This window comes from Nannospalax galili, unplaced genomic scaffold (assembly GCF_000622305.1).
Source record: "Nannospalax galili isolate Female #2095 unplaced genomic scaffold, S.galili_v1.0 scaffold548, whole genome shotgun sequence".
NCBI classification, from domain to species: Eukaryota; Metazoa; Chordata; class Mammalia; order Rodentia; family Spalacidae; genus Nannospalax; species Nannospalax galili.
In genome coordinates this window covers 836,265-861,860 of record NW_008358999.1, presented here as the reverse complement: position 1 = coordinate 861,860, position 25,596 = coordinate 836,265, and the positions used below count along the sequence as shown (strand labels likewise).

Sequence of the window (25,596 nt, the reverse complement as noted above, 5' to 3'; positions counted from 1 at the left end):
TTGAATATATATATATATATATTCACAATAGACTTTTTTACATATTTAAAAATTACAGAGAAATTCTGTTATCTTGAAATAGCATTAACATGGAATGCTTAAAATGTAGTATTTTATTTCCTGCAAAGGTTGCCTGTGGCAAATTGGAGGGAATACAGGGCTTGATACAAGGAAGAATGGGGGTATTTGACCTGGGGAAGGCACCTTCCCACCTACCTTTGTTGCAGACTCTTTGTTGCTTGGGATTTACTGTTTAGTGCACTTACAAAGAGGATTCAGGCTGATTTATGAGACTTTTTTTAAAAAAAATTTTATTTTACATGTATGAGTGTATTGCCTGCATGTATGTGAGTGCACCTGCGTCATGCATTGCCGTGGAGGTCAGAGGAGGGCTTCAGATTCCCCTGGAACTGGAGTTAAGGACGGTTTGTAGCTGCCATGTGGGTGCTGGGAATCGAACCCAGGTCCTCTGCAAGAGCACCCTTAACAGCTGAGCCAACTCTCCACCCTTGTGAGACCTTTTTAGTCCTGTGAACACTAACGCTTTGGAAAACTTTGTCAGTGTGGATCACTGTAAAGGTTGTGGTAATGGGAGCAAAGCTAAGTGGCCTTCGGAGTCTTGCTTTCTCCTTAGTTTGAAGTATTCCTTTAATGTATTTCTGTTTTTTTGAGACAGGGTCTCACATTGTAGGTCAGGTTGCCCAGGGATTCACTGTATAGCTAAATAGCCTAAGTTGACTCCCTTAGTTTTTCAGGTGCTTGGATTATAGGCCTGAGTCCTACTACATTCTAAAATATGTTAATACTATTTCATGAAAACCACCTGTCCAATTGGAGTTATAGTTCTTTGGTATTATTTTCTCTCATCTCTATTTCTCTCTCTGTCTCCTCCCTCCTCTCTCTTGGCTGGGGATGGAACCCAAAGCCTTACACAGCCTACAAACCCCACCCCATTTTCTGCTATTGAAGCTCTGGGTTGGCTCTCTAGCATCAGGGGAAGAAGGTGTAAAAATTCACCAGCATTGGTTTGAGCATGGGTCCACAGTATTTAGAATAAAACACAAAATGTGAAAATACTTAGAATGCATATAGGCACATGAACTGAGCGTCTAGATTTGGTTAGTGCATGATTTTAAACAAGTGTTATTCAGCACTTTGAAACAGATCCTTATCCTGAGGAGCAGGAGACTAAGAAAAGTAGTTGAGGTGTGGCAACCTATACCTATAATCCCAGCATTCACTGTCAGGTGGAAGGATCACTATCTCCAGGCCAACTGGGCTAAGTAGCTCTTGTCTCCAAAGAAAAGAAAAAAGTGAGAACATGCAGGAAAGGAGCATCTGTAGTTAACTAAAAATGTCTATGGGTATGGTAGCACACGCCTCTAATCCCAGGTGGAGCTCTTCAGTTCAAGGCCAACTAGGGCTACATAGTGAGACCCTGACTGCTCTTGCAGAGAACCGCACCCACATGGCAACTATGAACTGTCTTTGACTCCAGTTCAGGGGAATCTGAGTCCCTCTTCTGACCTCTGCAGCATTCTGACACTGGTGCACTCACATACATGCAGGCAATACACTCATACACATAAAATGAAAATAATAAATATTAAAAATAAAAACAAAAAAGTCCAATGTTCTTTATTCTTTATGATCATTTTCTTTCAGACAGGGTCTCTCTGTAGCTCCAGTTTTCTAGGTAGACCAGGCTGGCCTTGAACTCATAGAGAACCTCCTGCCTTTGGCCCCCCAGTTGTTAGGATCAAAGGTGTGCGCCACCACACCTGGCCCTTTATGATCTTTTAAATGTGTGTTTATTTAGGTTTTTTTTTATGGTTGTGGGGATTGAAACCCATTGTTTCAGGTATAATAGGCAAATGCCTACCAGTTATTACTCTCTAGCCCCCTCTAATTTTCATTTATTTTTGCTTACCTAATTGGTATTCATGTTTTGAATGAAAATAGCACACTATGCTGTGGAAACAGTGCTAATAGTTTGTTAAGAAACTTGTAGGGTTTTTCAGTTTGTTCGTTTTGTTTTTGGTTTTTTGGGACAGGGTCTCCCTGTAGCCCCAGCTGGCCTGGAACTATATAGACCAGGCTGGCCTCAGACTCAGAGATTTACCTGTCTCTGTGTGCTGTGTGATATTTCTATTTACACGTATGTTTGTGTGTGTCTGTGTGAAGGTATGCCACATGTGTATGGGTCACTTGGAGGTCAGAAGAGGGATGTCTTGGAGTTGGCTTACGGGCCATTGTGAACTACCCAAAGTAGGTGCTAGGAATTGAACTTGAGTGCTCTGGAAAAGCAGCATGACTCCTGACTGCTGGGCAGCTCTCCAGCCCCATCTTGTACTTTTTTGAGAAATGTATAGCTGACTTCCAATGTGATGTGGAAGTCTGCTCTGTGTGTTTCAGATTGTTCCTGCTGCCTGTGTCCCCCCATCTGCTAGATTATTTCAACATCTAAGAAAGCTGCAGTAGAATGACTATAACATCCTAACAAATTCGATGAACTTTTGTTTTTTGTTTTTGAGACAGGGTCTTATGTATCCAAGGCTGGCCTTGAACTTGGGTGCTTTTGATCCTCCACCCCTTGAGTGCTGGAGTTAACAGGGATTTGCTGCCACAGTTGGTTTATGCAGTGCTGGGGACCAAACCCGGTGCTCTGTACATGGGAGGCAAGCTGTCTTAACAGCTGAGCTACATCTCCAACTTGACTATTTGAATTTAATTATTTTATTTTGAGTATAGAAATTATACTCTAACATGTATGCTTTTGAAACAGTCTTACCACATGGACTAGGCTGGCCTGGAACAGAGAACCTTCTTCAACCTCCTAGTGTTGGGGTTACAAGTTTATGCTGCTATACTTGGCTTGTGTATTTTCCTATTTCAGGAAGTTAGAGCTTTACAAAACAGTGCCTGAATAAAGACGCCTGCCTGCCTCACTCTAGCCCAGCTCGCCTTGAACTTCCCATGAGTCAGTTTTGTGAATGCCTGAATACAGGTTTGTGCAGTGTGCTCAGGACTCCCCCTTTTCTATTCCAGAATTCTAAGCAGAATCTTAGCTTGATAGTAGTGCGTGTTCTTGTGGTTGCCTTGTCTATTTAGTTTCTTTCCATCTGGAACAGTAAACTCTCATTCCCCCACTGGGGTAGGCAAGCACTCCACCTCTGAGCTGCATTTCTAGCCCATTTCTGCACCTTAGAGTTTTAAAAAGCATAGATTTTCTCTTCTTCAGGAAGGCTGTCCACTTGGGTCTCTTTGGTCCTTCCTCATGACCAGATCAGGCCATGTGTTCTTGGCGGGAAGATCACTGAAGTGATGTTTCCCCATTTCAGAGTGTATCTGGAGGCAGTGACCTGTCTCATCACTGGTGAGCTTAATTTTACCCAGTCAGGTTAGTGTCTAGTGTAATTTCCTTCTCTGTAGTCAACTTGAATTTTGGGGGCAGATATTCTAATATGACACTGGTAGTCTCTCAAGCCTCCACCCACCAACCTTCCTGTTCATTGATAATTCTTGCTTGTGGTTGTCTACTGTGACTCATTTTACATTCTTCTGTAAGAAAGAACCTGCCTGTCTTCATTATTCTTGAAATAATTTGTTTTAAGCTGGGTGTGGTATCGCATGCCTTTAATCCCAGGCCACCCTGGTCTACATAGTGAGTTCCAGGACAGCTGGGACTACAGGGAGACCCTGTGTCAAAAAGACCAAAACAAAAAATTTTTTTTTGTTTTAAAAATGATTTTTTTCTTGGGGCTGGAGAGATGGCTCAGCAGTTAAGAGTACTGACTGCTCTTGCAGAAGACTCAGGTTTGATTCCTAGCACCCACATGAAGGCTACGAACCATCTTTAACTCCAGTTCCAGGGGAATTCAAGCCCTCTTCTGACCTCCATGGCATTGCACGACACGGGTGCACTCACATGCATGCTGGCAATACACTCAGACGCATTAAAAAATAAATAAATAAATATATTTTTTTAAATGATTTTTTTTCCCATTATTTTTCCCAACTCATCTTAGACCTAACTAGCTGCAGCTTCTTTAAACCAGTTACTACAGCAGACCTGGTGGTGGTAAATCCAGTTACTTGGGAGGCTGAGGTAGAAGGATCATTTAAGTCCAGAGTGGACTATAAAGAGAGAGTCCTCTTTCCGCCCCCCCTCCGCGGAGGTCAGAAGAGGGCTTAGGATTCCCCTGGAACTGGAGTTAAGGACGGTTCGTAGCTGCCATGTGGGTGCTGGGAATTGAACCTGGATCCTCTGCAAGAGCAGTCACTACTCTCTTAAATGCTCACTTTGTGGTTTTTGCAGAGCTGAGATGTAATCATGAACATGCCTCTGCCATAATTTACATTTATTTATTTACTATTTTGGGTACCCAGTTGACACAGTGGGAGCATAGATGTCAGAGGATAACTTTCAGGAAGTTGATTCTCTCTTTCTGCTGTGGAATCCAGGTATTGATTTCAGGTCATTAGCAAGTATTGCAGATTGCGCAGCAAACCATTTTACCCAGTGAACCATCTCGATGGATGGAGAATCTTTTCCACCTTTTCCATTCTATGTTTATAAATCTCCGAAACAATGAAAACCCAACTCCCGTTATTCAAGACAGACAGACAAACACACAGCTTTTCGTGCCCTTTGTAACTGATAATCAAATTATTCTGCCTCCCACTTTTCTGCTGCTGCTGAGACAGTCATTGGCCTCTCCTCCCTCAACTGTTCCTTGGAATTCAACATGGAGAAGCTGGCAAAGAAAGACAGGCCTAGAACTGACATGCTGGTTTTGCTTTTTTTTTTTGGTCTTTTTGAGACAGGGTCTCCCTGTAGCCCCAGCTGTCCTGGAACTCACTATGTAGACCAGGCTGGCCTTGAACTCACAGGGATCCACCTGCCTTTGTCTCCTGAGTGCTGGGATTAAAGGCGTGTGCTACCATGCCCGGCTGTTTTTTTTGTCTTTTTGAGACAGGGTCTCCCTCTATCCCCAGCTCTGGTGGCCTGGAACTTGATATGTAGCCCAGATTGTCCACGAACTCACGAGTGCTGGGATTAAAAGCACGTGCCATTATGCTCGGGCTGATTTTACATTTAATCATATTCTCTGTTTCTTATGACCTTTCTTCCCTCCCTCCCTTTTTCATTTTTTTGAGTCATGGTCTCCTTGTATCCCTGACTGACCTGGATCTCTCAGAGGTCTGCCTGCCTCTGCCTCTGCCTCACTAGTGCTGAGATTGAATGTGTGTACCACCACACCTGTCTTTTTTAATTAATTAATTTTTTATGTGTGTACGTGTATTACCTGCATGTAGGTAAGTGCACCTGTGTTGGGCAATGCCCTTGGAGGTCAGAAGAGGCTGTTGGATCCCCTGAGACTGGAGTTACGGACAGTTGTTAGCTGCCATGTGGGTGCTGAGATTTGAACCCGGGTCTTCTGCAAGAAAAACCAGTGCTCTTAAACCACTGAGCCATCTCTCCAGCCCCCACACCTGGCCCCCTTATAGTGGCATTTTAAAGCATTTTTAGAGACACCTCATTTATTTATAAAAATATTTTATGTGTATGAATATATTGCCTGCATGTGTGTAAATGCACTGTGTCATGCAATGCCTGTGGAGGTCAGATCTCCTGGAACTGGACAGTTGTTAGCCATCATGTGGGTGCTAGGACTTGAACCTGGGTCCTCTGCAAGAGCAGCCAGTGCTCTTAACCACTGAGCCATCTCTCCAACCCCCACACGTCACCCTTAAAACTTTAGTTTTGGCTTGCACCACAGATTGGAGCTTTGTGTGGCATGAGCTTAAACACTGGATCAGCTTGAGTTTTATCATAGACTGAACCATGCAGAAGGGTGGCAGTGAAGAGTCCACTCTTTAGGAGTGACTAGGAATTACTCTTCCATTTGTTTGCTTGTCAGCCACTCATTTTGTGTGGCATCTCAGCACAGTTTTGCTGTGGCCTTACTGCTCCAAAAACCTTACTGATCTGAATCTCTCTTTTTTCCCTAGTCCTTTTCTTCTCTTCCTTTTCCTTCCCTTTCCCGTTCCCCATTTCCTTTGCCAAGACTGGCTTAGAATTCACTATATAGCCCAACATGGACTCTTTCTTGGTACAATTTTTCTGTCTCCACCTCCTAGGTGTTGCTGGGGTTACAGGTACAAGCCACCACTTAATCCTTTTTTACCCCCACCCCTCCCTGCTGGTGGCCCTATCCAAGGGTTCCTTAATAAAATATGTGTCCTTTGGCATAAGCCTCATAGTGCTGAGTGCTATATAACTATTATTTTGAAGTAGATCTCAGACATCTCATTTTATCCCTTAGTATTTCAGTACTTCAAAAAGTTAACAACTATTTAAAGATACCACAGTACTGTTGTAATTACACCAAAATTGCTATTTCTTTCCTGTTTTCAAATACCAGTGACTATTCAAATTTATAATGTCTTAAGAATTTTTTCTTTTTTAAAAGGTTTATTTTGCTTGTTAATTGTGCGAGTGAGAGTGCAGGTATGTGTAGGTCAGAGAACAACTTTCGATAATCAGTATTTTCCTTCTACCATAGGATGGATGGGGTTATTAAACTCAGGTTTGTCTGCCAAGTACTTTCTTTACCTGCTGAGTCATCTCACCTGTCCCATAGGAGCCAATTTTTCCCTCTGTGATGCTGGAGATCAAACTCAGAGCCTCATATATGATAGGCAAGTACTCTGTCACCGAGCTCTTTTATCCAGCCCGTGTAAATTTTACGTGGTTTGATCTATTTAGTCTATTCCCATACTTCTTTTGCTGTGGGGATAGGGTCTCTTTGCCTTTACAATTTAGGGATTTGCATCATGGCCAGTCTTTGCTACTTTTCCCAAGATTACCACAACCCAGTGATTTTTTGTTTGTTTTGGCAGAGATGGCACACATCAGCAAATAGATGTAAACCCTGTTCCTGCTTTTTCCGTTCCCTTTTCGAAGGATAGGCATAGCTCAGTGTGTTAGCTTTTTCTACAGTGAGACCCATGGTGACTCACACTGTAATCTCAGCACTCTAGAGGCAGAGGCAAGAAGATTATTTCAAGTTCAAGGCCAACTTGGTCTCTGTAGTAACTTCCAGGGCAACGTAACAGACCCCTGCCACACAACCCCCACTCCCCCTAAAAAAGATCAGTGCTCTCTGGTGGATTGCCTATTGCTGGCTTTTACAGTTTAGGGATTTTGAGTCTTTAACCATCTCTAGTAATTTTTTTTAAATCAAAATAACTATAATTTTTGTTCCACTAGCTACTTCACTATAAGTAAAATCAGTTAACCAAAAACATTTTATTTTTAAAAAAAATACAGACTTTTTTCAAATCACCATGATTGGTTTAGGAAAACGGGTGTGCATCTTTAAAGTATTTCCCTTTAATGGGAAACTTAGCACTACTGAATCTAAACATTAAAGGTAAAATAAACAGAATCAAGGAAGTCCATTCATACTTCAGGCCCTTCTCCTCCAGGAACCAGCATTATTATATTATTTCCATTTAGCAAAATCTGATCTAATTTAGTAATCCTTCCTTCTGGTGTAATTTCAAACGGTGACATCTTCCAGCACCATGTTGACAAAGTCATCAAATCCTAGAAGTGTGCCGATAATTTATCACTTTTCATTACAATGTGAATTCGTGATCCTATACACTTGTCCACAAGCTCTAGAGGCAGGAGCTGCAAGGGATTAGTGGTAGCGTCAGCTGCCATGGCCATGCCGGAAAATCATTCTTAGTAATTTTTAGTTATTTTTTGTGTGTGGGTGTATTGCCTGCATTGTGAGTTCTCACATGAGTGCAATGTCTTTGGAGGCCAGAAGAGGGCATCAGATCGACTGGAACTCTAGAACAGGTGTTGGCCATCATGTGTGCTGGGAACTAAACTTGGTCCCTTTACAAGAGCAACCATTGCTTTTAGCTGCTGAGCCATCTTTTCTTTACTTAAGAAAAGTTATAAATCAGTTTCTTAAATTAATTATACTTCAGATTTCTTAAAATCTCTGTATCACCGTGAAACAAAGGTAACAGGTTTTGGTTGTTATCAGTAGCAAATAACCTTCTTAGTCCAGATATACTTGAAGTAGAAAATGCCTTTTAAGTGTATCTAGTTCCAGAAATCATGGCTGAGTTGACTTACATTGAGATAATATAGAAGCCTCTTTCTTCTTCTTTTTCTTTTTCTTTTTTTTTTTCCCCGCCGCCCCACCCGCCCCTCCTTTTTCTTTTTTTTTAAATAAAAGAATACCTTATAAAATATTTTATTATTTTTATTTTATTTTTTGTGTATGAGTGTATTCCTACATGCAGGGATGTGCACCCGTGTCGTGCAGTGCCAACGGAGGTCAGAAGAGGGCATCAGATCCCCTGGAACTGGAGTTATGGACGGTTGTTAGCTGCCATGTGGGTCCTGGGAATCCAGCTCAGATCCTCTGCAAGAGCAGTCAGTGCTTTTAACCACTGAGCCATCTCTTTAGACCCAGAAGCCTATTTCTAAAGAGATCTAAAGTCTTGTATTGACTGGTGGGTTCCTGCTAGTAATTCAAGCACTCAGGAGGCTGAGGCAAGAGAGCCACTAGTTTGAAGTCAGCTGGGCTGCATAGGAAGACATTGTCTCAAAAAAACCAAACAAGGTTAGGGCATTGTGGTGCACACCTTTAATCCCAGTTTTTGGGAGGTAGGGATTAAGAGGCAGGTGGATCTTTGTGAGTTTGAAGTCAGCCTCATCTACATAGCCAGTTCCAGGCCAGCCAGGGCTAGCTACTTAGACTCTGCCTTTAAAAACATTTTTTTGTCTGGAAGGATAAGAGCCCAGAGGCTACCTCTCTGACACCCCCTACCCCCATGTTTGTTTTGAGACTGGGTACAGGGTATCATGTAGCCTTAGACAGATCTTGAACTTTATGTATCCAAGGACAGAACTGCTAATCTTGCTGCACATATCTTTGAGGTGCTAGGATCATAGGCATGCATCACTATGCTCAGCCTTTTGTTTTGTTTGGGTTAGGGTCCTGTAGTGTAGCCCTGGTTAGCCTTGAACTATTGATTTTCCCGCTGTAAACTCTAGAGTGCTAGAATCACAGGGGTGAACCACTGTGCCTGTGTGTGTGGTACTTTTTAAACTCTGTGCATGTGTTTTCTAGGGTTTGAACCCAGGGCACTGTGCATGCTAGGCAAGCACTCTGCCACTGAGTTATACTCTTCAACCCTTGGTTGTGGCCTTCTAGCTGTAGGGGCTAACTGGCAAAGCAGGATTAGATTAGGAAAACTTGACTGTTATTTTCATCAGTGGGGTGTAGTTCTCTTGTATTGTTTGAAGGATGACTCAAGATGGTTGTATGAATTGGGAGGGCTTGTGTGCAAATGAAATATTGTTGCCTGTGAGACCAGTTTCAAAAGGTGGGATTAAAATTACTCTTGCCTTTCTCTTGGTAATCCAGCCAATGAAGGGCGTATTGAGAGAAATGATTATTTTTTGTTGTTCTTTTTTTCTTTTCTTTTTTTGAGACAGGGTCTCCCTGTGGCCTCAGCTGGTCTGGAACTTGCTTTGTAGACCAGGCTGGCCTTGAACTCACAGAGATATGCTTGCCTCTGCCTCCCAAGTGCTGGGACTATAAAGGCGTGTGTCACCATGCTGGGCCCAGTACTGCAAACTGATTAAATATCATTAATGTGTTAAAAATTAATAATTTTGGCTGGGCGTGGTAGTGCCAGGTCTACACAGTGAGTTCCAGGCCAGCTGGGGCTACAGGGAGACCTTGTCTCAAAAAGAAAAAAAAAAAAAAAATTGTTTGGGGCTGGAGAGATGGCTCAGCGGTTGGGAACACTGGTTGTTCTTGCAGAGGACCCAGGTTTGAATCCCAGCACCCACACGGCAGCTAATAACTGTCCTTAACTCCAGTCCCAGGGGATCTGACAGCCTCTTCTGACCTCGGCAGGCATTGCATGACACGGGTGCACTTACCTACATGGAGGCAATACATAAAATAAAAACACATAAAATAAAAACAATAAAAAAATTATTTTTTTTAAAAGTAATTTACAGATGTTTTAAGGCCAAGGTATATGGAGACAGCTATTCAGAAGTCTGGGCAGGAGGATAGCCTGAGTCTCCAGAAGTTAAAGTAAAATTATCTAAATTTTCTCCTTCCCTCCCCTCCAATAGTGTCATATGGAGCTCAGGCTGGCCTCAAACTTGCCAAGTAGCTGAGGATGACCTTGAACTTGTGATCCTTATTCCTCCACCCCAGTGTTGGGATTATAGGATTTGGATTACAGGAATGTGCTGCCCCATAGGAAATCAATTTTCTGTGCAAAATATTTTGCCTGTTTAATTAAAAAGTGAGTTGAGCCAGGCATGGTGGTGTATGCCTGTAATCTCAGCACTGGGGAGGGAGAGGCAGATCACTGTGAATTCAAGGCCAACCTGGTCTACATAGTGAGTTCCAAGCCAGCTGGGGCTACAGGGAGACCTTGTCTCAAAAAGACCAAAAAAAAAAATAAAATAAAATAAAAAAAGTTCAAGGCCAACCTGGGATACATGGAGGGTCTCCCCCCAAGGCAGCACATAAAATAGCTACCAGGCTGGCAAAAATGGCTGAATGGGTGAAGGTGCTTACCAGCAAGCGTGGTAGTCTAAGTTTGAGCCTGAGAACCCACATGGTAGGAGAGAATGAACTCTTAGAAAGTCTTTATAACCTGGTGGCTTGGAACTTGCTATGTAGCCAAGCTGGCTTATAACTCCCAGTCCTTCTGCCTGTGTCTCCTGAATGTTGGGATTATAGTCATGTGCCACCAAGTTCAACTTCAGTTTTTTTAAATCACTTTGATTTTATTTTAGGTTTAATAATCTTTTTTACAATATAAAAATTAGTGAAAACTTTCGAAAGATTCATTTAAGCTAACTGTTGTCAAAAGGCTATGGGTAGTTTCAGTAAATACTACATTTAAGAAATGAGGGTAGCTGGGTGTGGTGGTGCATGCCCTTAGTCCCAGCAACAGCAGAGGCAGGCAGATCTCTGTGAGATCAAGGCTGGGGTGTTGTACATAGTGAGTGCCAGACTAGCTGGGCTATAGGGAGACCCTATCTCAAAAAGATACCCCCCCCCCATGAAAACAATGAGCAAATATTTGTTCCCGAGAATAAACATGTAAATGTAATGCGCCTTTTTTAAAAATTTATTTTTATTTTATATGTATGCATGTATTGCCTTGCATGTAGGTAAGTGTACTCATGTCGTGCAGTGCCCTCAGAGGACAGAAGAGGCTGTTGGATTCCCTGGAACTGAAGTTAGGGACAGTTGTTAGCTGCCATGTGGGTGCTGGGATTTGAACCCAGGTCTTTTGCAAGAACAATCAGTATTCTTAACCGCTGAGCCATCTCTCCAGCCTGTCTTATTTTAAAATTCAGTTTTGTGTGCATTTTATTATTTGTTTATTTTTGTGTGTATGAGTATATTGCCTACATGTGTATGTGAGTTGCACCCATGTCGTTCAGTGCCCGAGGAGGTCAGAAGAGGGCATCAGATTCCCTGAAACAGGAATTACAGACTGTTGTTAGCTATCATGTGGGTGCTGGGAATTGAACCCGGGTCCTCTACAAGAGCAGTCAGTGCTCTTAACCACTGAGCCATCTCTCCAGCCCCTTGTGTGCATTTTAAATGAGAGTTACTTAAGATATTTTAGGGGTTGGGGAGATGGCACAGTTGTTAAAGTGCTTGTTCAAGTGTGAAGACCTGTGTTTGACACTCAGCACAAAAGTTTGGCATATGCTGGTAGTCCCATCACTGGGGAGGCGGCACATGGGGGTTCCTGGTGCTTGAGGGCCCGCCCATCTAGCAAAACAGGTTCAGCCAGAGACCTTGTTTCAAAAAATAAGGTGGAGGTACAGGAAGACACTGGTCTGACATTATCCCTATATAGTGTGCATATATAGACATATGCCCCTGCCCACCAACAAAAATCCACTTTGCAGCCCATTTCCCATACATAATATAAACTGTCTAAAAAATAACATTTTGGAAAGTTATTGATATACATCAATAACATTGACTTTATCTTTTTGCAGATATGGCCGCGTGGAAAGCGTCAAGATTCTCCCCAAGCGAGGATCTGAAGGAGGAGTGGCTGCCTTTGTGGATTTTGTGGACATCAAAAGTGCACAGAAAGCTCACAACTCAGTCAACAAAATGGGAGATAGAGACCTACGCACGGATTATAATGAACCAGGCACCATTCCGAGTGCTGCTCGGGGATTGGATGATACAGTTTCCATAGCATCTCGTAGTAGAGAGGTTTCTGGGTTCAGAGGAGGTGGTGGAGGGCCTGCTTATGGCCCCCCACCATCACTTCATGCACGAGAAGGACGTTATGAGCGGAGACTTGATGGGTAAGTTCCAAGGTTTCTGTAGGCAGGTATTTTGTATTTGATGTGGTGAGAAACAGAAACTCGTATTTAGGGGCCCCAGATGGATTTAAAGTTTTGGGCATTCTCAATGTTTCCTATTTTGGGTTGGAAACGGAAGTGATTTCTGTCCCAGTGGCTGGTGTCTTGCGGAATCATAGAGGATACTCCCTGCAGCAGATTGGATATCTACTCCTGAGATCACATGGTGGAAGATTTTCTGTAGCAGCATCAGTTTTGGAGTTACCTGTCTTCTAGAGTTAAGTATACCTCCCTCGTGGATAATATCAAGGCCTTCCTTGGATGTATCCCTTCTACCAGATGGAGCTATTTGGCTACAGGTTTTGTCTTCGGGCTGTTTGGAATATTTCTGGAATATTCAAGCCTACAGATTCTTTTAGAAGTTGTTCACGCCTCCCGGTTTCACTATGTAAAGTCTACAAACAAGTTGGATTGTCACAAAGTATCTAGCAGACCATAATGATTCTATCAGTTGGATTCTACAAACAATACTCTACCATGGAAATATGTACTTGGATAAGGAAAAGCAAAGGCAATGCTTGATTTTTCCATTTTGGATCTACACAATTTCTGTGTTGGAATTATACTTCTTGATGGAATGGGGAAAATCGAGATCTTGGACATTCATAAATGCTGGAATATAGCTGTTTTCTAAATGCTGGAATGGATGGGATGTTATGCTCTCAAGACTCCATTAGCCGAGGGAAGAGGATTACTATCTCATTTCTTAAACAGGTTGCTGTCCTGTTAAAGGTACTTTAGCTTTGAACACATGGTGATCAGTTGTGGATACAGCTGTCAGAACTGACCGGACTGGATGGCTACAATGAACAGTTGGCGGGCAGCTGTGTATTCCTCGTTTACTGGAATTGCCGAGATTTTTTTCTTCTTGCCAGCTGCCTGATTCGTATTTAGGGCTGGAGAATTTTGTGAATGTGGATCAATTTATAATTGTCTTCTATCTCAAGAAAGAAGTCTGGGGGTTTGAGAGTTACAGTTTGTCTGGGACTACTTGCTTCCAGTGGAATTATTTTGTCTGGTCACTAAGATTTTTTTCCTTGTGGTTCATCTAAATATCATTTGACACCCTTGCCCATTAAGAAGGTGGATTACCCCTGTAAGAGGGGCCAAAATTGGGGAAGTTATGTTCACAATTCTCTCCCTAGATTTAATTGGGATTATAGGTCGTGTTTCCACAGTTGGAAAAGGTTGGTATGTCCTGACCTGTGTATATTAGCCCCTCTTCTAACCCAAGTCACACTCTTTTCTCCCCCCGAACTAACTCTAGAAGTATTTAGTACTAATAGATAAATCAAAGACTAGCGATTAGATTTCAGCTCTGTTAGCTCTTAGGCCTGCCTCTGTATCTTCTTAATGGATAAGAACTTTGCATATATTATAAAACATCAGCTGTAGCAGTAATTGTCCTAGAACTTTGACCTATTGCTTCTGTTACCTCATTAATAATGGCTTTCACTGATTAACATTTGATAGGGTGCTAAAATGAACTATATGAAGTTTTCTTCTAAGTCTCAAAGGAAACCTTGTTAGACATTGAAATATACAGTTTTCAGAATTGTACCAAATGGAAAGGAAAATAATATCATTTAATACACTTAAGAAGGGAAGGTAGTCCGATTTTTTTTTATTTTGCCAGCTTCATGGATGTTTTCCACAATGGCGGCAAAATAGCCTGTGAGGGGCTGGGGAGATGGCTTAGTTGGTAAAGTGCTTTGCATATAAGTATGGAGACCTGAGTTCAGATCCCTAGCTTCTACCTAAAAGCCTGGCACAGTGGTGTGTCCCTGTGATCCTGCCCCAGGGTAGGGTGGGAGGTGTAGGGTGGGGGTGGTTAGAGAGAGGTGGATCCCTAGAAGTTTATTGGTCAGCCAGTCTAGCTGATGAGCTCCAGGTTCAGGAGAGCCTCTGCCTCCAAAAGTAAGGCAGAAATAGAGGAAAACACCTAGCTTTGACCTCTGTCCTCCACATGCTCCTGAACATAGTTGTAGCACCTGTGTGTGCACACAGACATGAACATACACTGTACATGCACAAGTAGCCTAGGAAAGTAGGGCTGCTACTAGGTGAAATAGTGAAAGCGACTATTAACAGAGCAGTTTGGAACCTAAGAATGTGTTGGGAAAATAGTGTCACAGAATTTTGCACTATATCTTTATTGGAGAGATTGTAATTCTTTATCATTCCTGACTTCTTAATTATTTTTGATAGAAGATTGATTGAGGATGAGGGTGAAGAGAACCTCAATTGAATGATCTTTATTCTACAAAAGTAGAGAACTTAGAATTTCATGCAAAACTCAAATTCATTTTTAAATAACACATAATTCCGTGTGGTAGATCCTAGTACTACAAAAAGAAAAAAGAAAGAAAAAAAAAAGACAAAAAAAAGACATAGTTAAGTCATTGCTAATAGCACCTCTGTCTGCGGTGGCATCATTGTCACTTGGATCCCAGGCAGCTTGATGGTAATTAGAGTTAAGGGAACATATTTCCTCTAATCAAGTACATATATTAAGAAAACGAATCAGGGAATGGATATTTTAAAAATTATGTGGAGTTTGATAGCAAAGGAGATAAAAACAACTTTCATTCTTAGGTAAATTTATGTAGAATAGTCCATGAAAAGCCAGTATAAAAACATCTTAACTGCTGTTAGGATTTCATTTTTTGACCAGGCATGGTAGCTGAATGCCTTTAGTCCCAGCACTCAGGGAGGTAGAGGCAGACAAATATCTGTGACTTCCAGGCCATCCTGGCCTACATAGGGAGTTCCAGGTCAGCCAGGGCTACATAGTGAGACCTTGTCTCAAAAACAAAACAAAGTCCAGTTTTTATTATTTAAATATAATTGCTTGGGCAGTTTATATAGCCTTGTAATTATTTAGAGTACCCAAGCGGCAGAAGTTAATGAGGGGTCTGATGTGGCAGGACAGCCCTGTAATCCCAGCTATGGGAATGCTGAAGCAGCAATACAGCAAGTGTAAGGGTAACCTGGGCTGCACAGCAAGACCCGGTCTCCAAGGGAAAAAAGTTAATGAGTGAGAAAAACTGGCATTTAAGGTTTTTTCTGAACTTCTTTACCAGTCCTCCTTGTTACAGCCCTGCAGTAAAAGCAGGGTCTTCAGTGTCTTAAGTGTAATGTGCAACAACTTTCACATTAAAATGATGGACGAGGTGAACATGGTGATGCATGCCTGTAATCCTGGTACTTGGGATGGAGACAGGAGATCAGAATTTAGGTCACCTCAGCTAGATGCATAGGTACATAGGTAGTTGGAGGACAGCCTGGGGTACATGAGACCCTGTCTCCAGAAACCAGAAAAAAGTTGACACACACACACACATCCCTTTAGTAGAAGTCAGAAAATCCATATCATCTGACCTGCAGAACACTCCTCAGGAAAGCCCAATATATGAGTAAAAAGCAATGGTGTTCATTAGCGAAAACAACTTTTAGAGTCAGGTAAAAATGTTTAGCTTATTAGTGTTTCTTTACTAAGTTTAAGGCTGTTTAGAAAATGATCAAATGCAATGACAAAGATAATTTGAAGTGAATGTTTGCATGACTTGCTTTTAGTTCTGCTTGCTCCTTTCTGATGAAATATTTTTCCCCCCTCCTAAATGCAGGGCTTCAGATAACAGGGAGCGTGCTTATGAACATAGTGCCTATGGACACCATGAACGGGGGACAGGAGCATTTGATCGGACACGACATTACGATCAGGATTACTATAGAGATCCTCGAGAGCGAACTTTACAACACGGGCTCTATTATACTTCTCGGAGTCGAAGTCCAAACCGCTTTGATGCTCATGACCCCCGATACGAACCTAGGGCTCGGGAGCAGTTTACACTGCCCAGTGTGGTACACAGGGATATCTACAGGGACGATATTACCCGGGAGGTACGAGGCAGAAGGCCAGAGCGGAATTACCAGCACAGCAGGAGTCGCTCACCACATTCATCCCAGTCTAGAAATCAGTCTCCTCAGAGATTGGCTAGCCAAGCGTCTAGACCTACCAGGTCCCCTAGCGGCAGCGGCTCTAGGAGTCGATCTTCCAGTAGTGATTCACTCAGCAGCAGCAGTAGTACCAGCAGTGACAGGTAGGTTTACAGCCTTTCATTATATCAAACAAGCTGGTAAATGTATTCTCATATTCTCAATGATTGCTGGTGATGGCTTTTGGCTTACTACTTTATTTTTAAAGAAGGTAATAATTGGGTTATATATGTAATAAGTAAAAAGAACTTTCACATGTGGCTGTCAAACCAACCAGAATCAAAGTGATTATTTGCCAATGCTGGTTTATCCCCTAGATGCTTAATACTAAATTTAAATTGCCAAAAAGGAAGAGAAATGGTCATGTTAAACTGTGAGGCAAATCTTGTGACAGTGAAAATGTGGATCTCTGAAGTTTTGTTTTTTTAAAGTGTATAGTATCGGCATATTGTGGCTGAACATTTCTAAAAGCTGTTAGGTTAAATGTGTGTTGGTGAAATACATTGCTTATTATCAATGACTAGCTTCTAAACACATTTTAGCATCAAAATGTGGTTAACCAAATTTATAACTGTAAATGGAAAAGCTTTCTTTCATTGCAGGTCATGCATGACATTTTTTCCAAGGTGAGATAACTTGTTAGTTGGGATTTTTTTTTTTTAATTCAGAAATTTTAAAGATGAATAATAATGGATTCAAGTTATTTTGTTTAACAAGGAGACTTAGAAGTTAGACCATATGGCTAGATAACTTCAGTGTTCTGGGTCTCAGTCTTCTCATCTTTTATAGGAACCTTACTTTAGAGTCAGCTGTGGTGGCAGATGTCTGTAATTTGAGTGCTCAGGGTGCTAAGGCAGGAGGACAGCCAAGAGTTCAAGGCCAGCTAGGCTGCAGAGGACGAATACCCTCATCTCCCCAAAGAGCTAAACAAACGATTCCTAGAAAACAAATAACTTTTATTTATTGTGACTATTAAAGTGAAATTGGCATGTAACATGCTTACAGTTATAGGCAAAACATACCAAATACTCCTGTTAATAATTGGTAGTTATTACTTCATTTCAGATGCTGGTAGTCTTTGGGCATTCCCTCTTTCTCATGATTATCGTTCAGAGTGTTAATCCCAGGTGTCCTAGTTTTAAATTTACATGATATATATTACTTATATATATTACATATTATGAATTTTTATATATTGTATATATTATAAACTTATTGCACACAACTTCTTTAACCTAATTTTTTTTTTTTTTTTTTTGTTTTTTTTTGAATTTTAGCTGCTGCTGAAAATCAGAATCTGGAAGAGCTGCTGGACAAGGGTGAGGGAGGGGACAGTACCAGCTCTTCCTGGAGCTGGGCGGAATGTCAGGATCCAGACAGCCAGAGAGCAGGGGCTGAGATTTGGTCTTTTTGAGACAGGGTCTCCCTGTAGCCCCAGCTGGCCTGGAACTTACTGTGTAGACTAGGCTGGCCTTGAACTCACAGAGATCTGCCTGCCTCTGCCTCCCAAGTGCTGGGACTACAGGCATGCAGCACCACGCCTGGCTTTTCTTTAACCTAATTAAAAGGCTCAGCTTATTTTCCCTTCAGTGTTGTGTGCTTATTTTAAGAGAAGCAGATGAAGGGGTAGAGAGATGGTTCAGCTGTTGAGAACACTAGCTGTGTTGCTCTTGCAGGGGACCTGGGTTTGGTTCCCAGCACCCACATGCTTAACAGCTGTTTGTAACTCCAGTTCCAGGAATCTGATGCCTTCTGGCCTCCAAGGGCACTACACAACACTTACATACATGCAGGTACACTTACATGCATGTAGACTAAACAACTAATACACTTAAGATTAAAAAATTGAAAGAGCAGCAAATGATAGGCTGCATGCATTTGGGAAACCGTTACACATCAAGATGAAAACAACTACTTAGTTTAGAAAGTCAGAGAAGGTAGGTTGCTATATTATCTAGATACATGATTGAAGAAATGGATTTGACTCCTATAAACTGATTATAAAATCTTAATGTATTTCACTTTCTCTTGCCTAGAATTGCTTAAAAGATCCCACCTTTTGTCATTTCCTTCAAATTTGCCCATTAAAAGCATTCCACACCACTGCATTGGATCAAAAGCTACTGAGAGGCAGTATATGTTGGTGATGTTGATGTCAGAGGAGAATCGATAATGCAAGTCCTTCAGGATAGTTTTATACTGTAGGCTGAGGTTACAATAGTTTGGGGTCTGGCCCTCAGAATTGTAGACTCAAAAGCTTAAACCCAGGGGCTGGAGAGATGGCTCAGCGGGCAGCTAACAACTATCCATAACTCCAGTCCCAGGGGATCCAACAGCCTCTTCTGGCCTCCACGGGCATTGCATGACACGGGTGCACTTACCTACATTCAGGCAATACACGCATACACATAAAATAAAAATAATAAAAATTAAAAAAAAATTTAAAAAATTTGGAATTTTACCTAAAAGGCCAAATTTGGGGTCCTTATGTTTCTTCCCTCTGATTTGTACTTTTGAACCATATCTGACTAGGAGATAGGGACATTAGAACCTGTTGGCTTGCTGCTTGATGACAACTTCATGTGGGCTTGGGGAAGATCTTCCTCTGTCCCCTGCCCTTTTAAAAAACCTATTTTTATTATATGTGTACGAGTATATTGCTTGCATGTGTGTAAGTGCAGTGCTCACAGAGGTCAGAAGAGAGGGTATTGGATCTCCTAGAACTGGAGTTACATACTGGCAGTGGTTAACTGCCATGTGGGTGCTGAGAACCCAGCCTGGATCCTCTGCAGGAGCAGCCAGTGCTCTTAACCACCGAGCCATCTCTTCAGGCCCTTCTTTTCTTGTTTTTTTGAGATAGGGCCTCCCGTATCCCAGAATCCCCTCTGGCCTTGAACCCCTTATGTAGTGGAGGATGACCTTGAACCTCTGACCTTTCTGTTTCTACCTCCCAAGTTTTAAGATAACAAGTGTGTGCCACTGTGCCCAGTTTTATGGGATGCTGGGGGTTAAACCCAGGGCTCTGTGTGTCCTAAGCAAACACTCTGCTAGCCAAACTATTATCTTCCTTCCTTTTCTGCCTGTTAAAGTGTTTGCCCCCCCCCTTATATATAATACATCTAACCTAGGTTATTGGTTTCCTTTCATTGGTAGTAATTTTTTTTCTCAGCGGAGTGAAACATAGGTTTATTAAGGAAAACTGGAGAAGATTCGCTTGATGGGATGGGTTCCGAAGGAGGAATATTTCCTGCAGTCCTATTTTCTGGAGCTGACATAGTCCAGCCTTATATTCATTGCTTTTACTTGATTAGCTGAACCTGTGTATTAGCCAATTGATTTTCTCCTAATTTTATTGATGGATGTGACAGCTACTATTTAATGACTACTTTTGTATCTATGCATAGGACAGTGGGAGAACAGAAAGAAAATTATTTGTAAGAGGTAGCATTGTTTGGGCTATGAAGGAAGGATATGTAGAACTTAGAAAAAAACGTTTTATGTTTTGTGGGCAGAGGAACAAGTTGAAGAGATAAAAGTAGGTAGAAAAATATTTTGAGACCAGTAGATATTTTAAAATGGTTTACACATCCCAGTGACTCAGGATTTTATTTATTCTCTATACAGTGATAAGCACGTAAAGGAGATAGAACGGAGATAGTTTGTAGGTCTGTACTATAGAAAGGCAGCTGGTGGTGTCTTGGGATGTGGCTCAGTGTTAGAGTGCTTGTCTAACATGCATAAGGTTCTGCAACACCCCCTGCCCCCTCTTCAAACCCATAAACCATCACCATCCTGCCCTCCCAAGGAACCAGCCAGCCAACCAGCCAGCCAAATTAACCCCGGCAGAACCATAGAAAGGCAACTATGGACATAAAATTGAAATTGATCATGATTAGGAGGCTATTTTAGTACCTTGGAAAAGGAAATCTTGGGTTGTGAGATTTCCGAGTACCTGTTGGGACAGATGGGAGACACATTGTATGAAGAGTCAGGTTATACTGACTTAGAAAAGCAGAATAAAGTTTTTTTGGTTTTTTTGAGACAGGGTCTCCCTGTAGCCGCAGCTGTCCTGGAACTCACTATGTAGACCAGGCTGGCCTTGAACTCACAGAGATCCGCCTGCCTCTGCCTCCCAAGTGCTGGGATTAAAAAAGAAGGTGTGCACCACCGCACCCGGCTCAGAATAAAATTTTAGTGATTGACAGTGGTGCACTTTCCAGGCTATTCAGGAAGAACAGGATCAGGTGGTCTTTTCTTTGCCTTTGTCAGAGTACGTATCTAGAATCAGTGAATGTAGTTCTTAGTTCCCATGAAGGATAAAGCAGAACCATGTAGAGAGTGGAAAATTTGGTCATTTATTTGTGATTGAAATTATGGGCACTGAAGTAAAGTACCTTGGTAGTGTTGCTCTTAGCCCTGTGCTCCCCCTCCTTTTTTTTTTTTTTTAAATCAGGTATCTTCTTTTCCTTCAATTAAACCACATAAAAAAAAGTTGGAGCCAGGCATAGAGGTGCACGCCTTTAATCCCAGCACTTGGGAGGCAGAGGCAGGTGGATCTCTGTGAGTTCAAGGCCAGCCTGGTCTACATAGTGAGTTCCAGGACAGCTGGGGCTATAGGAAGACCCTGTTTCAAAAAGACTTTTTTTAAATCAGGTATCTTCTTTTCCTTCAATTAAACCACATAAAAAAAAGTTGGAGCCAGGCATAGAGGTGCACGCCTTTAATCCCAGCACTTGGGAGGCAGAGGCAGGTGGATCTTTGTGAGTTCAAGGCCAGCTTGGTCTACATAGTGAGTTCCAGGACAACTGGGGCTATAGGAAGACCCTGTTTAAAAAAAAAAAAAAAAAAAAAAAAGTGGTCATGACAGACAGAAGGAAGCAGCAGCAGCACAGGGCAGCACTGGGGCCATTTATACAATGAAGCCCCATTTCTCACCAGCTAAGTGCTGTGAAGAGTTGTGTAGAAACAGTAGGTGTATCATTCATAGACTTCACAACCAGACTGTCATTAGTCCCATGTTTACTCATTTGAAATGCATTGCTAGGAATCTTACTAAAGCTGTAACAATTAAGGGGGATTTTTGAGGGTTGTTAGTTTCCAGTCAGTCAAGGATATGATGAGAAACTCTCTGTGGTATAACCAAGCTTTATTTTATGCAGCATACAAATGTTAATTTTAAACATCTTAAACTTGGATGAATATTATACTTCTGCTATTTAGAAGACTTACAAAATTTACAAAAAGTGGGAACCACCCCCATCTCCCGCTTTGAGAAAGGGTCTCATTATGTAGACCAGGCTAGCCTTGAACTCACAATTTTGCCTGTCTCTGCCTTCTTGCTGCTGAGATTGTAGGCATATGCCACCACGCCTGGCTTCACTCTTTTTTTTTTTTTTTTGTATTTCTGAGACAGAGTCTCCTGTCTGGAACTCACTATGTAGACCAGGCTGGACTTGAATGCAGAGATCTGTCTGTCTCCCAAGCATGGGGATTAAAGGCAAGCATCACCATGCCCGGCTAGTTTTAAACATCTTTAACTTACATGAATATTGCAGTTGTGCTTTTTTTTTCCCCTTTGCCTTGTGTTTTTTGACCATATATATATATGTTGAATTTAAGTTTTCAAGATGAATTATGTTGAAGAAAATCTGTTCCGAATAGAGTGCCTTCGTTTCCTGGACCTTTCTAGCTGTTAAAGAAAGTTTCTAGCTTGAAATTTGTAACTGTTACTTGTGATAGAATTAGTAAAAGCCAATTAATGGTTTTATTGACTCATTATTTTGCCTCCTTGAAGTAGTGTCTGTATATTCATTTAGAAGTATCCTACTTAGAGGATAACTTAGAAAGAGAACTGTGGGCATTAGTGTGTCTATAATCCTTGAAACAACACATTTTTGTCTTTAAAATGTTCCCCTAAAGCGCCCCCCCCTGCTCTTTTTTTCTCAAGAGTATTTGCTCATTCTCGGCTTAATGTACTTTTAGGGCTGTTTAAAGTGTAGAATATTTGTTTAGCAAAATGGCACTCAATTTTCTTTCCTATTCCTATCAGTTGCAACCTGCAGAGGTCACAGAAGAGCTCTAGTTTTGGAAACATTCCATTTTTGGCTGCTGCAGTTTGCTTTGTTATTATGCATGTAGCCTTCTGTTTTGGGGGGTTATAAGCACTAGCCAGGCCTTTTTGTGTGTGCTAAATGTGGAAAAGTGAAAAAGTATCTGCTTACTAATTGTTCTGGTGGTCTAGTTCTCACTCTGGACAGTCTATAAGCAGGTTGATTTCCTATCTGGTTTTCCAGAAATCATGTCAAGCCCAGCATCTTAATAGTTTTTTTTATTTTTGAGACAGGGTCTCCCTGTAGCCCCAACTGGCCTGGAACTCACTGTATAGATCAGGCTGGCTTTGATAGATCAGGCTGCCTCCGAAGTGCTGGGATTAAAGGCCTGCTCCACCGTGCCTGGCTCAATCTTTTTTTTTTTTTTTCCCCCTCTTTTTTTAAATATAGAAGTGTAGCTGCTGCTGGTTGTAGGGCCTTGTGTGACTAGGTCTTCATTTTTGAAACAGATGCTAGGCTGACTCATGTTTGTTCTACTGCTAGACAAAAGAGAACCAGGTAGACCCAAAGAACCGGGCAGAGTTCTGGCTGTGGGTACTGAGTACTCAGAAGCTAGGAACTGCGTGTTAGTCTAGAACCAGCCTGAACTGGAATTACCCAGTTTGAGTTGGCTGCTTGCCACCTCCTGGATGCTTCCTTGTTTGGCCAGCACTTGCCAGAGCTTGTGGTTGCTGGACTCAGGGGCCGGCCCTTGATGGCTCAGAGGTGGGCCAGGAGGGCTATGGTGTGGTGACTGGGCAGGTGGTTGGCAGGGCAGGGCCCTACACCTGCCTGAGAATGTGGGTGTGCTCCAGGGAGCACAGCACATGCTGTTTTCAGAGCAACTTGCTGCTGTTAACCTTTTGCTTTAATAAGCCGTGGTCTCCTGTCCCTTAGAAGCTGAGTTTTGACAATGTTTCTGCCCTGTTACTGCTTAGCTACATCTGACATATAGTCAAGTTTATTACCAACATTCCTGCCATCATTGCAGTTAGTTTTTCTCTTTTCATTCTTTTCTCTTGGGTTGTGCTGGGGTTATTTTCGTGTTTAGGTGAAAAGAATTAAAGCAAGTTTTGGGGTACTTCTGTACTTTGATATTTTGTAGGTTTTAACTTTGATGTAAAAATTTATTTATTTATTTGTTTATTTATTTATTTTTTCGTCTTTTTGAGATAGGGTCTCCCTGTAGCCCCAGCTGGCCTGGAACTCATTATGTGTAGACCAGGCTGGCCTTGAATTCACAGAGATCCGCCTGCCTCTGCCTCCCGAGTGCTAGAGATGACTTCATAGAACCAGTAGCAGAAGGAAGCTAATGTAGTGCATGCAATACCCAAAGAGGCCCGGAAAGGATGCTGGATCTCCTGGAAATAGTGTTATGGACAGTTAGCTGTAATGTGGATGCTAGGAATCAAACCTGGGTCCCCTGGAAGAACAGCCAGTGCTTCAGCCCCATCTTCCTCAATTCTTATTTTGTACAGTAAATTTCCTTTCCAGGTGGAAAACATCTCAAAGTTTCTTTCCAAAGTAGTTAGTTTTCTCTTAAGAATTTCTCTTGGTCTGGTGAGATGACTGAGTAGATAAAGGCACTTGCTACAAAAGTTTGCTGATCTAGGTTTGATCCCAGGAACCCACAGAAGGTGAGAAAGTAGGAACCAGTTCCACAGAGATGCTTTCTGACTTTTATATATGTGCTGTTCCATGTGTGATTACATGCAGACCACACACATCATACGTACATAGACATAACAAAATAATAATAAATTAGAAAATTGAAGACTCACTCATACTGTAAAATATTGTTTTCATATGGAAGACAAGATTAGAAATGGTGATGTAGTTCTGTAATACCATGACCTGAGATGGTAGGTCAAGGCAGAATGATCAGAAGTTTGAAATCAGCTTGAGTCCTGTTCCCCTGGGATGGGGGAGGGAAGCGGGTGGTAAAACATTTTCTTACAGGGCTAGAGAGATGGCTCAGCTATTAAGAGCACTGGCTGCTCTTGCAGAGGATCCAGGTTTGGTTCCCAGTACCCACATGGCAGCTAACAACCACCTCTAACTTCAGTTCCATGGGAATCTGATGCCCTCTTCTGACCTCTGAGGGCATTGCATGACATGGGTGCGCTCACATACATGCAGGCAATATACTCATACACATAAAATAAAAATAATAAAAAGCCATTTTTCTCACAAACAGGAAAACATGTCTTGTTCAATAAAATAGGGTTGGACATAGTTTACATTTGGCTTCATTGATAGCTGTTAGACCTTGTCCTGTTCAAGTTATTGACGTAATTGGGTTTGTACTAAACAATGGTGGTTTTGTCTTAATCATCAGTATATGGCCTTTTAAATTTAGAAGTAACAAATACCCTGGAACTAAGAGCCATACATCCCTCCTGTCCCTGGCTTTTTTTTTTTTTTTTAAAGCCTGTGCTTGGTGGTTTACACCTATAATCCCAGCATTTTTTAATTCCAGTATTCAGAAGACTAAGGTAAAGGGATGGCCTTGAGTTTGAGGCACACCTGGGCTCAAACTCATTCCAGGCCAGTCTGGAATACAGATGGACACACTGTTTCAAAAAAGAAGAAAGGTACATGCCTTTAATCTAGGCAGAGGAAGGTAGATCTCTGTGAGATCAGGCCAGCCTGGCCTATATAGCAGTTTCAGGCCAGCTGGAGCTACAGGGAGGCCTACACTACAAGATGAAAAACAAAACAAAAAACCAAGTTAAACAAAATTTGTTTAGTTTTGATATAAGGGGTCATATAGCCCAGGCTGGCCTCAACTCTTTCTCCAGGATGACCTTGAAATTCTGATCCTTCTCCTACCTCCCAAATGGTGGAATTACAGGCTTGGCTTTCACTTTTTTAATTAATTCCTCTCTATAGTTTTTTTTTTTTTTTCTTTCTTTGTGTAGTGATGGGAATGGAACGCAGGGTTCTGCAATTGCTAAGCAGGCATTCTACTACCAAACTACATACCTAGCCTTTAGTTTTTTTAGACAGAATTTCACTCTCTGCCAGAGACCTGCCAGAACT

At 41.9% G+C, this 25,596-nt stretch overlaps 1 protein-coding gene and 1 pseudogene across 2 annotated transcripts in view; one reads left to right on the top strand and one right to left on the bottom strand.

Annotated features, from left to right (window-relative positions):
• Spen (spen family transcriptional repressor) overlaps positions 1-25,596 on the top strand; it is a 76,185-nt gene that overhangs the window by 3,573 nt on the left and 47,016 nt on the right. The window contains exons 2-3 of one of the 2 annotated variants that reach the window (XM_008822660.3): positions 12,089-12,409; positions 16,093-16,569. In XM_008822660.3, coding sequence (XP_008820882.1) covers positions 12,089-12,409; positions 16,093-16,569 — 798 coding nt within the window. Of the gene's footprint in view, positions 1-12,088; positions 13,654-16,092; positions 16,570-25,596 lie in introns of those variants that run through there. The other variant, XM_029558407.1, reaches the window with a different exon arrangement.
• LOC103725327 lies at positions 7,383-7,735 on the bottom strand (annotated as a pseudogene).